This window comes from Notothenia rossii (genome assembly GCF_949606895.1).
Source record: "Notothenia rossii genome assembly, chromosome: 1".
NCBI classification, from domain to species: Eukaryota; Metazoa; Chordata; class Actinopteri; order Perciformes; family Nototheniidae; genus Notothenia; species Notothenia rossii.
Window position 1 is genome coordinate 36,160,220 of NC_136912.1, and position 14,706 is coordinate 36,174,925.

General features: G+C 37.7%; 1 protein-coding gene across 1 annotated transcript; it reads left to right on the forward strand.

Moving 5' to 3' along the window:
* The first annotated feature begins 5,869 nt into the window (after positions 1-5,869).
* On the forward strand, positions 5,870-9,371 carry LOC307028314 (uncharacterized protein). Its single transcript, XM_079663237.1, has 6 exons — positions 5,870-6,059; positions 6,151-6,245; positions 6,601-6,727; positions 7,115-7,232; positions 8,049-8,125; positions 9,229-9,371. Exons 3-6 carry the CDS (start codon positions 6,614-6,616, stop codon positions 9,337-9,339), a joined length of 420 nt encoding a protein of 139 aa, XP_079519363.1. The 5' UTR covers positions 5,870-6,059; positions 6,151-6,245; positions 6,601-6,613; the 3' UTR covers positions 9,340-9,371.
* The last annotated feature ends 5,335 nt before the right edge of the window (positions 9,372-14,706 follow it).

Sequence of the window (14,706 nt, forward strand, 5' to 3'; positions counted from 1 at the left end):
CGAGGTAAATAGGCTAAAAGAAAAACATGTTTTCCAAAAGAACAACGCATCTCTTGAATGACAATATGCCTGCACTGCACCTCCAAGGTGAACAATACATTAGTGCGCAAGCTATGCATGTGAGCGTGCTGCGCGAGCCAAGATGATGTGTGTGTGCGTAGTTGAACCTTTTAGTATTTAAGTTTGTAGCTAGTAGAGGGCTGCTGGCAGGCCCGGACTGGCCATCGGGAGGACCAGGAGGTTTCCCGATGGCCTGGCGATTCTTTCTTTTTTTAATAGGCTATTGTGAACGCAACGCTGCGCAAATGTGGGTTTGCCTCACACACAGGGTGACTGTCTGCCTACATCAGGGATGGGCAAATGGCGGCACCCACCTCCTCTTTTTGCGGCCCTCAGATTCATTTATAAACAACATAATTCATTTATAAAAAAAGTAGTACTGATACCATCCACCATACTTCTAGTTACGTCGCGAGCTGCGTACATGATTTCGTTCGGCAGCCAAATACCGCAAAATAATCTGTGACGCGTTTGTGTGTATTGTGTTTGTTTCCCGGGAAACACTCACAAGAAACACCGGCTGTTGTTATGTCTGCTGTGACGTTAAATTGCCATTGTAATTATGTCGTTACAAGATTAAAAGTTGTATTTATCATCTGAATTTGGCGAAACAAGTTTAATATTATAAAAACCATGACTTTGTTTATTTGAAATCGGATGAAAACAAACTGTAAAGGACCCTGCCGTGTTATCTATGATGACTATACGCTTTTCATTCATAATTTCAGCGGGGGGAGGGGGAGCGGCGCTGAGGAACAGCAGAGTGCGGGTTGACAGTGTCTGTGTTGACATTCCCCTTATTGTGCGTCAGCAGAGGCTACAAGTGTCTTAGCTAGGTTCAAGTTAGACAACTAATGTCTGGGTTAGTGTTCATGACTTCATGTTTATGTCATCTTAATGGTTAATCTTAATGCACCCACATTTTCCGTGCTTTCCAATAGTTTAAAATAGTTTTATTCCACTGTTAACCTGTTCAATACAAACATGCCACTTGTACAAATTAAATAACATTTCTGTGAACTGATATTTGTTTAGTGAGCTTATTAGATTGTAAAATGTCAATAAAGATGTCAGACTTAATTTGTTAATAATTACATATAATACATATCATTTGTGTGTGTGTGTGTGTGTGTGTGTGTGTGTGTGTGTGTGTGTGTTCCAAGTGAATCTGCGGCCCCCTGGTGACCAGTACATACATTATGTGGCCCCCACCACCATCCAAGTTGCCCATCCCTGGTCTACATGATGTGGCATCTTTTTCATATGGGTATTTCCATAGATCTAGTCTCTTTATTTCCCCCTAAAAATGTGTGTGTGTGTGTGTGTGTGTGTGTGTGTGTGTGTGTGTGTGTGTGTGTGTGTGTGTGTGTGTGTGTGTGTGTGTGTGTGTGTGTGTGTGTGTGTGTGTGTGTGTGTGTGTGTGTGTGTGTGTGTGTGTGTGTGTGTGTGTGTGTGTGTGTGTGTGTGTGTGTGTGTGTGTGTGTGTGTGTGTGTGTGTGTGTGTGTGTGTGTGTGTGTGTGTGTGTGTGTGTGTGTGTGTGCGCTCACGCATGCGTTAATTTTAAAGACCCCCATAGAGCTCAGTTTATAACTCGAACCCTCAGAGTACAGTTGCTTAAAGATGTTTTCAAATGTTTTTTTTGTCAAAGAAAAAAACTAATAGAAATATATATTTTTTGATTTGAACTATGTTTTTTAATGTGAATAACCACTGCAGCTGATAATAACAAATTAAAAAGATAACATCAAGGAATAAATAAGATGTTCAATGATTTTGCGGACAGTTGAAACTATTTGTGGGTCCTGGTGAAAAACGTTATTCTGTACCTTCGGATGACGGGCCTATTTTTTTATGTTTTGCCCCTGTCTAATATTCCTAACGACTGGCCTGCTTTTTCTAACACTGCATGTGTGTATGTGTGTGTGTTTTCGTGAATATTTATAGACTTTGCAGATGTGCTGTGGCCAATGATTCATTGTCCTTCTGGAACCGGCTAGATCACACTGTCCGCCAGCTCCATTATGTCCTGATAACACCCTTGTCTACTGCTGATAATTATCTGCATGACTGCTCTCCTCTCCTCTGCTCTCCTTGCATCGTCTGAATGGGAAAGACAAAAAACAAGCTTGTGAAAGAGCCTGAAAACTTAGTTAGGGAGTAAGAAGGAGGAGTAAGAGAGCGACAGTCGGTTTGAAGGGAGGGGCAGGCGGCAACGCAGACAGACGAAAGGAGAAATAATGTGGATAGGCAGGGAGAATTGAATCTTTTAATCTCCTAAAGTGGGAAGAAAGCGACCTGAGGCATTTGTGATTGGATTTCCTTTAAGTCCACAAGTAGGTCAATAGAGCTAGCATTGCTCATTAGCAAAAAGGGAGGAGAGGAAAGCGAGGGAAAAGTTTTTAGTCAATAAAGCCAGCATCATTAATTTGCCCTTTCCTCGGAAGAGGGGTAGCAGAGAGAGAGAGCGTTATGGAAAGTTTGGCTTTTTGTCTAAACAGGGTGTAGGAGAGGTGGGAGCAGGCAGCACGTATAATGAAGTGAAGGAGACTTGCAAAAGAGCATTCGCACTAAATATCAATGACGGGGTTAGAAAAGGAGACTTCTCCCATGTGGAAACAGATTAAGCCAAATGAAAATTATCCAAGGTCACATGTAGCCAAAATAGATCTTGTATTCATCAACAATTACACCTACATGAGTTGAGTGTAAAAGCATTAGCCACTGGTTCTGGCATGGCTGAATAATAAACAAGTGTTAAAAGCCTGGGATAATTCTTCCAGCCCAGATTTTTTTGCTGAACAATTAGATTGCACTCTTAAAGCACAATTAGCAATATGGTGCCAAAGGCAACTGAAGACTGGAAGGAATGAGGTGGCAGAGCCGTGGGAGGCAATAAAAAAGAACAAAAAAGGCTCAATTGAATAGAGCACAGTTTTTATGGAAATTTCAGGATGTTTTTTTAAAGCATTTGTTGTGCCTGGGTGGGTGTTGCTTTCCAAACTGCAAGTGCTTATTCAACTGTCATTCTAATAGCATCTTTAGAATTAGGGATGAAAGCCGAAAGGGCCTTTTTAACCATTTTAGCACCGAAAAAATATCACCGAATGTCAGGGAACAGGGTTACGTTGGTAAGCTAACGTGTTGTTGTGATGACGTAATCAAAACGCGGCGACAAGCGCGGCGCGCGACCATGCTCGCAGCTGGCTCACAGCCAACATGTCTGGCGCTTGGAGATATTTAAAAATATCAGCGAAAGAGCACTGCGGTCAAGCCAGCCGTCTTTCACTTTTGCGTGGTCAAACCAGCCGCCCCTGTATTTTGAGTGCGCGATTAGTTACAGGTTTACGGTAATGCATTAAAACAGCCCTGGGAAGCTGTTGTAATTGACTGAAGTGACTTTCGAATACATTTTCGAATACATAAGTACATACATACATAAGTAGTTTATGAAACTGCCAGTTTTGTACTTAGTACTTCTTAGAGTACTTGCAAACATAATATGAAGTACTTTTACTGTGTACTTTTCAGTAATTTGAGTTTCAAAGTCCCCCCCAGAGAACAAGAATGAGCATTTTTGTCTAACTTTGGTGTGGGATAAAAAGCATTTCTTCCATAAGTAGTTTATGAAACTGCCAGTTTTGTACTTAGTACTTCTTAGAGTACTTGCAAACAAAATATGAAGTACTTTTACTGTGTACTTTTCAGTAATTTGAGTTTCAAAGCCCCCCCCAGAGAACAAGAATGAGCATTTTTGTCTAACTTTGGTGTTGGATAAAAAGCATTTCTTCCATAAGTAGTTTATAAAACTGCCAGTTTTGTACTTAGTACTTCTTAGACTACTTGCAAACATAATATGAAGTACTTTTACTGTGTACTTTTTCAGTAATTTGAGTTTCAAAGTCCCCCCCAGAGAACAAGATTGAGCATTTTTGTCTAACTTTGGTGTGGGATAAAAAGCATTTCTTCCATAAGTAGTTTATAAAACTGCCAGTTTTGTACTTAGTACTTCTTAGACTACTTGCAAACATAATATGAAGTACTTTTACTGTGTACTTTTCAGTAATTTGAGTTTCAAAGTCCCCCCCAGAGAACAAGAATGAGCATTTTTGTCTAACTTTGGTGTGGGATAAAAAGCATTTCTTCCATAAGTAGTTTATGAAACTGCCAGTTTTGTACTTAGTACTTCTTAGACTACTTGCACAAATAATTTGAAGTACTTTTACTGTGTACTTTTCAGTAATTTGAGTTTCAAAGTCCCCCCCAGAGAACAAGAATGAGCATTTTTGTCTAACTTTGGTGTGGGATAAAAAGCATTTCTTCCATAAGTAGTTTATAAAACTGCCAGTTTTGTACTTAGTACTTCTTAGACTACTTGCAAACATAATATGAAGTACTTTTACTGTGTACTTTTTCAGTAATTTGAGTTTCAAAGTCCCCCCCAGAGAACAAGATTGAGCATTTTCGTCTAACTTTGGTGTGGGATAAAAATAATTTCTTCCATAAGTAGTTTATAAAACTGCCAGTTTTGTACTTAGTACTTCTTAGACTACTTGCAAACATAATATGAAGTACTTTTACTGTGTACTTTTCAGTAATTTGAGTTTCAAAGTCCCCCCCAGAGAACAAGAATGAGCATTTTCGTCTAACTTTGGTGTGGGATAAAAAGCATTTCTTCCATAAGTAGTTTATGAAACTGCCAGTTTTGTACTTAGTACTTCTTAGACTACTTGCACAAATAATTTGAAGTACTTTTACTGTGTACTTTTCAGTAATTTGAGTTTCAAAGCCCCCCCCAGAGAACAAGAATGAGCATTTTTGTCTAACTTTGGTGTGGGATAAAAAGCATTTCTTCCATAAGTAGTTTATGAAACTGCCAGTTTTGTACTTAGTACTTCTTAGACTACTTGCAAACATAATATGAAGTACTTTTACTGTGTACTTTTCAGTAATTTGAGTTTCAAAGCCCCCCCCAGAGAACAAGAATGAGCATTTTTGTCTAACTTTGGTGTGGGATAAAAAGCATTTCTTCCATAAGTAGTTTATGAAACTGCCAGTTTTGTACTTAGTACTTCTTAGAGTACTTGCAAACATAATATGAAGTACTTTTACTGTGTACTTTTTCAGTAATTTGAGTTTCAAAGCCCCCCCCCAGAGAACAAGAATGAGCATTTTTGTCTAACTTTGGTGTGGGATAAAAAGCATTTCTTCCATAAGTAGTTTATGAAACTGCCAGTTTTGTACTTAGTACTTCTTAGACTACTTGCACAAATAATTTGAAGTACTTTTACTGTGTACTTTTCAGTAATTTGAGTTTCAAAGTCCCCCCCAGAGAACAAGAATGAGCATTTTTGTCTAACTTTGGTGTGGGATAAAAAGCATTTCTTCCATAAGTAGTTTATGAAACTGCCAGTTTTGTACTTAGTACTTCTTAGACTACTTGCAAACATAATATGAAGTACTTTTACTGTGTACTTTTTCAGTAATCCAATGGCAAAGTCACTCCTAGAGAATGTAATATTTCCACCACCATGTTTGACTGCTGGTTTGATTCACTTTTATCGTTCTTTCCTTAAGATAAGATAAAATAATACTTTATTCATCCAGAAGGAAATTGTTGTGCCAGAGTAGCAAAATACAATAAACTCAGCAGCACAACAGCAACACTGTCACCGGTCTGTAGTCACTGTGTGTGCGTGGATGTATCTTCTTCGGCACAGGAACCAGGCATGTTGTCTTTTCATCACCTTGTAGAGACAAAATTTGGCTGTGAAATGGCTTACTTGCATGTGTACATGTTGTGTTATAGTACTTTGGGTTTTCTATTTTGTAATTTAATATACAAATTGAAACACCATGATTTATTTTTAATAAAATAAGGCATCATATTCCTAGGAAAACTTAAAAAAAAGTATTTTTATTGCTGTTATAGATCAACTTTAATGATTATCAAGCCGTGATCGCCTTTGTAAATATTGAAAGAACACACTGGAAGTTGCTGGTTAGTGATTGTTTTCATTCAGAAATCCCTTTCATTTAAATATGTATATATGTTTGATGCTGTTTTGAAATAACATCACTTTTTTTTTTAGTACTTATTTCCCGCCATAACATCAGTATTTTTGGTGGATCCAGCGGCAAATTCCAAAGAGAAAGCAGACTCGGAAAATGCTGCGAAAAGAGTACGGTAAGTCAGCAAATTAGATATAAAGTGATCTTAGAATTATATTTAGTGCTTTGTGTTTAAGTAAACATGTACAAGTATGTTAACAGAAGTTCCCAAACCCACACCACTGAAGCATTTATTTTGTGCTTGGTGGTCTCAGCTGTTTTTTAAATGATATTTCCTTATCCCGCCCTTAGTATCTGTGTACACAATTGTAAATGAAGTAGCTCAGTAAGCAAGGTAACCTACAATATTTTCCAGTGTCCATACTGTTCGGATGGAGTGTTTTTATTTTACACAATATTTAAAGATTTTTATTCTACATGTGTCTGTTGGGAGTTACATTAGAGACTATTCCACAATGTGTTTTACAAAGGGAATACTTCAAGATGAGGAGGACCTGCTATGGCAAGGAGGACTGGGGGACTGTCAAATGGAGAGGAGCAACCATGCACCATCCAGTTCAACGTGATGGCAGTAGCTGTGGGGTCATTGTTACCATGGTAACGTAGTTTTTTACTTTAACTACTATATGTAATATTTATGCTTCTGCTACATATTCTTATATTTATTTCAGTGTCTTGATTATTATACAAGTTTAAAGTATAAAATAGTCAATGATGTTAAAAAATAAGTCATTAGTTTCTGAATTATCAATTTTCTGTTTATTTTTTAGGGGAATTGTGTAAAACTGATGAGAGGGCTGGTTGTTGACACAGCCCATGTAGTTTGTCATGTACATTCTTCAAGTTGTGTTAATTACCTCATTACAACTATTAGTTATTAATAGTTTGATCATTTTTATTGAAATATCAATTCAATTTTGGAATTTTACTGGCAAAAACAATGTAGCGCAGATGACAAGTGTGATTCTGTGTGTTGGTGTGTAGATGGCAAGAGCAGTGATGGAGGCCTTTCCTGCATTACCAGTTATGTCCTTTGGGACATCCAAAAAGGAGATGGCTTGTGAGAGGAGAAAGTTTGCACTTTCAATACTCAATGGTTCAGGTTTGTAAGTCATTTGTCCTGCTTTACGTTATGGTTCTTAGTTAGTTGTTATGGAAATGATGAACTTCTATTAATCCAATGCAATCAAACAAATCTACAATAACTACAGCCTGTAAAATTGCCTTTGAGTCCACACACTACTGCATTTATAGCCGACAGCATCATTGATTTTAAGCACAGGGCCCAAACCAAATATTCCATACATATCTCAGTTGAACCCATAACTTATATTTCTCTCACACACACTCCATTGAGACATTAACAGTTGAAGAATAACTTTTTTTCCTGCTGCAATAAGGAATGTAAATACTGACACTTAAACTGTCACGGTTTGTGTCAGGAGAGCAGGGAAGAGGAAACGAATACCGATTGTACCAGGCATCCAGGAACAGTTTATAGGTGGTTTATTGAAAAAAAAACAGAAGCTTACAGGCAGAGCGGCAGGAGGCATGGGTGAAATATGGAACACAAAACAGGGCTTAGAGTGAAACAGTGACAAATATAAATTGCTGCATTTTTAAATTTGTTGCATACAGGTCATTGCCTAGTAATGTTTAGAATATTACGGATTGTTTATGTATGTCTGCTTATATGTTGTTCTGTTCACACTGTGTACATAGTCTTCTTTTTAAAACATCCATCCTTAAAAACAGATTAAACCTGTGTTGATGATCCCATTCATGATCCATTTAGAGTTCATAAGCTATAATTTACAGCTGAACAGCTGCATAGAATTTGACTGCACTTCTGCTGCCAATAAACTGTTAACTGTATACATATACAGTATGTCTAAATAACATATTTTCTTTCCTGCAGTGTTTAACATGGAGAACAACTGTGCAATGTGCTCTGCCTCAAAGCCCCCAGGATCTGGGCCTCCCACTACAGATTGGGTGAGTGTTTGTCGTAGTGTAGTTATAATAGTGCTTCATCATATTCTAATCAAATTCAATTTATGATATTAGATGTATTTACAAAACTGTTGAGTCACTGGGTCTATCCAGATCAGGCGGTCCAGCGAAAACGCCGCAGGGCCATGCTTCGATTTCTACTTTTCAGCGCATGCTGAATAATTTTTTTACGGCAACCTCGTGCATCGCCCCAGCTGCAGCCCACACACATTAACTCTATTCAAAATGACTGGAACCAATATAAATTGATTTACTAAAAAAACAGTCAAGACAACTTCTCTCAGATAAATGGTAATGCATATACATTGTTTACACATATAATGAACAGAGAGAATATAAAATGTGATGAGCAGTGGAATAGGGATACTGACAATTCTAATCATGTCTAATAGCAACATATTCAATTAAAGTGTAACTTCACCCCAGGTTTGAGCCTAAGTCCACCCACATGATGACAATAGCCTCAATGCAGCGTTGACAAATATGACAAAGCTACAATAGCTTGGAAAATAGCAATATGGGGCACTGAATTAACGCACCCCGCGGTTCCTCCACCTCACTCTACGCCGCTGGGAGACTGACGGTACATGTCCACCAGATCAGGCCTGGAAACCAAGTTATACCTTGAGGCAACACTCCTAATGGAAAACGGACCACTTGGAAAGACGTTTGTTGTGTTATCTGCTGTTGTCCTCTTTCACACACCAACATCCTGTAAGTCACTATCAAAATATGGGAAGCAGGGAGAAGCAGGTCATATGCAATACATAACTGACCAATTAAGAATACCAAAAGGTAACTACATTATAGTGATGCAACATGGGGTTTTCCCAGAACTATAAATCTTCTAGCTATAACTACCTCAAAAACATTTGTATTTGAAAAACTGAAAATGGAGACATAATATAGTTATTTTCAGATATGAAACTGGTGTTTGAGGCGAGTATGCTACAGAATATAGCTACATGTAATAAAGTTGACATGAATCTAATTTTGCCCAAATTATTCTCTATTGCACTTCATTACTTCATCATTTCCGATGACAAGATGTATCAGATTTGATGGTCACTCATTTCATTTTACAGATACAGTGTGACACCTGTGAAAGATGGTTCCATGAGCAGTGCCTGGGGATGAATCAGGACCAACTCCAAGAAGCCAGGGCAAGCAATTGGAATTGCTTTCTCTGCAACTAGGGCAGAAGAATAAAGAAAAAGGGGGAAAAATCTGTTTGCCTGTTTTTTTCATACATACACAATCACTGAATGACAGTGTTTAAGTTGATAAGCTTTCATTTTCATTTTCATTTTCATATTATGTTTGCAAGTAGTCTAAGAAGTACTAAGTACAAAACTGGCAGTTTCATAAACTACTTATGGAAGAAATTATTTTTATCCCACAACAAAGTTAGACGAAAATGCTCATTCTTGTTCTCTGGGGGGGGCTTTGAAACTCAAATTACTGAAAAGTACACAGTAAAAGTACTTCATATTATGTTTGCAAGTAGTCTAAGAAGTACTAAGTACAAAACTGGCAGTTTCATAAACTACTTATGGAAGAAATGCTTTTTATCCCACACCAAAGTTAGACAAAAATGCTCATTCTTGTTCTCTGGGGGGGACTTTGAAACTCAAATTACTGAAAAGTACACAGTAAAAGTACTTCAAATTATTTGTGCAAGTAGTCTAAGAAGTACTAAGTACAAAACTGGCAGTTTCATAAACTACTTATGGAAGAAATGCTTTTTATCCCACACCAAAGTTAGACAAAAATGCTCATTCTTGTTCTCTGGGGGGGGGCTTTGAAACTCAAATTACTGAAAAGTACACAGTAAAAGTACTTCATATTATGTTTGCAAGTAGTCTAAGAAGTACTAAGTACAAAACTGGCAGTTTTATAAACTACTTATGGAAGAAATGCTTTTTATCCCACACCAAAGTTAGACAAAAATGCTCATTCTTGTTCTCTGGGGGGGACTTTGAAACTCAAATTACTGAAAAGTACACAGTAAAAGTACTTCAAATTATTTGTGCAAGTAGTCTAAGAAGTACTAAGTACAAAACTGGCAGTTTCATAAACTACTTATGGAAGAAATTATTTTTATCCCACAACAAAGTTAGACGAAAATGCTCAATCTTGTTCTCTGGGGGGGACTTTGAAACTCAAATTACTGAAAAGTACACAGTAAAAGTACTTCATATTATGTTTGCAAGTACTCTAAGAAGTACTAAGTACAAAACTGGCAGTTTCATAAACTACTTATGGAAGAAATGCTTTTTATCCCACACCAAAGTTAGACAAAAATGCTCATTCTTGTTCTCTGGGGGGGGCTTTGAAACTCAAATTACTGAAAAGTACACAGTAAAAGTACTTCATATTATGTTTGCAAGTAGTCTAAGAAGTACTAAGTACAAAACTGGCAGTTTCATAAACTACTTATGGAAGAAATGCTTTTTATCCCACACCAAAGTTAGACAAAAATGCTCATTCTTGTTCTCTGGGGGGGACTTTGAAACTCAAATTACTGAAAAGTACACAGTAAAAGTACTTCAAATTATTTGTGCAAGTAGTCTAAGAAGTACTAAGTACAAAACTGGCAGTTTCATAAACTACTTATGGAAGAAATGCTTTTTATCCCACACCAAAGTTAGACAAAAATGCTCATTCTTGTTCTCTGGGGGGGGCTTTGAAACTCAAATTACTGAAAAAGTACACAGTAAAAGTACTTCATATTATGTTTGCAAGTACTCTAAGAAGTACTAAGTACAAAACTGGCAGTTTCATAAACTACTTATGGAAGAAATGCTTTTTATCCCACACCAAAGTTAGACAAAAATGCTCATTCTTGTTCTCTGGGGGGGACTTTGAAACTCAAATTACTGAAAAGTACACAGTAAAAGTACTTCATATTATGTTTGCAAGTACTCTAAGAAGTACTAAGTACAAAACTGGCAGTTTCATAAACTACTTATGGAAGAAATGCTTTTTATCCCACACCAAAGTTAGACAAAAATGCTCATTCTTGTTCTCTGGGGGGGGCTTTGAAACTCAAATTACTGAAAAGTACACAGTAAAAGTACTTCATATTATGTTTGCAAGTAGTCTAAGAAGTACTAAGTACAAAACTGGCAGTTTCATAAACTACTTATGGAAGAAATGCTTTTTATCCCACACCAAAGTTAGACAAAAATGCTCATTCTTGTTCTCTGGGGGGGACTTTGAAACTCAAATTACTGAAAAGTACACAGTAAAAGTACTTCAAATTATTTGTGCAAGTAGTCTAAGAAGTACTAAGTACAAAACTGGCAGTTTCATAAACTACTTATGGAAGAAATGCTTTTTATCCCACACCAAAGTTAGACAAAAATGCTCATTCTTGTTCTCTGGGGGGGGCTTTGAAACTCAAATTACTGAAAAAGTACACAGTAAAAGTACTTCATATTATGTTTGCAAGTACTCTAAGAAGTACTAAGTACAAAACTGGCAGTTTCATAAACTACTTATGGAAGAAATGCTTTTTATCCCACACCAAAGTTAGACAAAAATGCTCATTCTTGTTCTCTGGGGGGGACTTTGAAACTCAAATTACTGAAAAGTACACAGTAAAAGTACTTCATATTATGTTTGCAAGTACTCTAAGAAGTACTAAGTACAAAACTGGCAGTTTCATAAACTACTTATGTATGTATGTACTTATGTATTCGAAAATGTATTCGAAAGTCACTTCAGTCAATTACAACAGCTTCCCAGGGCTGTTTTAATGCATTACCGTAAACCTGTAACTAATCGCGCACTCAAAATACAGGGGCGGCTGGTTTGACCACGCAAAAGTGAAAGACGGCTGGCTTGACCGCAGTGAAAGAGCCACGGATTGCGATTTGTAAAACGTGTTCAGCTGACATTTCTCGAGGGGGTGTAACTGAAAAGACTTTCACCACTTCGGGATTACTCCACCACTTGAAATCAAAACACCCGGACAAATATGCGGAGTAAGATCAAATCACAAGCACTGACAGCGAGAGACTGTTCAGCGCTGCCTCTCATGTGCTTGATGAGAAGAGGAGCAGACTTATGGCTGATAAAGCAGAGAAGCTAATGTTCATTAAAAAGAACCTCCCACTTTTCCTTAATAAGTAGACGAGGCTGGCTTATCATAAGCTTATCTAGTTCTACATGTCTACTCTATACCCACTTTCCTGAACAATTTTCATTGTGAGTTATAATTCACCATCTCAGGTTATCATTAGTGGGAAATGACAGCAGCCAGCACAGTGTTCAATATATTGTACTTTCGGTATCTAAATGATACAATGTTGTTTACATTGCTCATGAGGACAGACCACCTTATTTGCAGATTCTTGAAATTGTAATTTAATTTGTAATTGATTCTGGATTTTGTATCCAGTTTTCACTTTATGTATCTTTATACAATGTTTACTACTTTGCTTATGAGGACAGACAGCCTTATTTACAGATTCTTGAAATTCAATTGTAATTTCATTTGTAAATAGTTACATTCATGTGGATTTATCCAGTTTGCACATTTGTATGCATGCACTTATAGGTGCATTTGTTGTTGTTGAAGGCCTGGCTGTTACAGTCTTTATTTACACTATTTTGTTGTAGGCCTCCTGGCCTAGATGTTTATGTAGTTTTAAAGCACCTTGGCTTTGTTCTGAATGCACTTTGTTGTAGTTATCCAACAGAGAAAAGAAAATGCACTTGACTTGGAATTAAGGTACTGTATGCATTCAAATGTGCTGAATAAATGTTTTATGGACCCATAATAGTGATTATTATTTAAGTTAAGTTTTGCCATAATCATGTCTTTTTCCATAATCAGGCAGCTGAACAACATTGGTAAAAAATGTATACATTATATATATATATATATATATATATATATATATATATATATATTTCTATTAATCATTTTCGGCCTTTCGGCATTCGGTTTTCGGCCAACTGTTTCTTATTTTCGGTATCGGTTTCGGCCAAGAATTTCCCATTCGGTGCACCCCTATTTAGAATAGTTTAATATTATGGTACTTGGTCATAATTAAAACAAACTTGCAATAATAAGTACACTGCACTATATGGAATACGATATGTAGGTCTGGTTCGTAATTGGAAGTAGTTGTAATTGTTGCAAGAACCATGTTAAAAAAACACTTCACATGCAAAGATGGCCGTCACCAAGGAATGACTGCTAGCTAATCCAATTTCATCCAAACCAAAGAGATTCAGCGGTCCTACACAGTTTCATCGGCAATTCATTTACACCTGTGTGGTAACCGTGACTGAGGTTACCATATGTAAAGCTAGTCACTGACAACGCCACCTCCTGCTAAGGGGAAGGAGGAACCCGTGGACCCTAAATGTAAGTCGTGGACCGATTTTAAAGCTTCCCTTAATAGGTTCAATTATGACAGAGGCATGAATTCCAAAAATATACGCAGCTTTATTTAACAAATGTTGGAAATAGTTTAAAATGTCAATCCATGTAAAGTGTAAAAAATGGCAAATACAATTCAACACGTATATAAGTTACCCTCCTCAGTTGGGCCGGCCCGGTCCGCCGGGTTGCAGTGCCTACTAATCGTGAGGGACAAAAACAAGAAAAGCCCACACCAAATCAACAAAAGCATGCAATATTCAAACCAAAATCTCAAATATAAAATAATAACAGTGAGATATTTAGCATACAGAAAAGAAAGTGTCACACCATGCAGTCCCTACACTGAAGGCAGGCAGCGTTCCACCCGGGCCCAGGCCTACGCCGCAGAGGAGCGCAACCTACGACGATAAAACAATAAAATGATTATACTGCCATACACTGCACATGAAGAAAATGAACAAGAAAATACAAAAGAAACACGATAGGACAGTGGCTGGCCTGGTCTTTCACAGAGTAAATTTCCAACTCAGCTTAATCCTGCCGGGGAAATGGTCACTTAATATCCCGGGTAGCTGGGCCGGTTGTGTACATTAAGCTCCGGTCTTGTGCCTGTCGGGAGAGTTTCCCTCCGTCAATGGTAAAATCTTGTCTTGCACTCACCCTTTGTGAGAGGGAGAAGACCAGTGACAGGCAGCCAAGAGAGACTTTCTTGAACTGACGGCAAACTTTTTATGGCTTCCTGTTTACCCGGTCACCGGTCATGTGACCGCATCAGGTGACACCGTCAGGTGACAATGACGTCAGATTCCCACACCTGGAAAAATGTATAGTTGTTCCTGTGCTTTGTAAAAACAAGCCAGCCTTTGCTAACCCAACCAAACATCGCTAACAGCTAATTAGCTGACAGTGGCAACTGTTACCAGCAGTTAGCACTTACTTTGCGTTACTTTAGCAACAGATAAAGCTTTCTGTCTAAAAGGAAACTATAAAATCACAGAGTTGAGCCAGAGTAACTAAAGGTCAGTACAATAGCCTTACACACTATTTCCAGGAGAGTGTACTTCTGGGATTACATCGGCCACAACAGCTTTTTTGGGGCGCAGAGTGGGATCATTATAATAATATTAACTTTACAATTTACTGGTGCACCAAAGAGTGCTTCAGT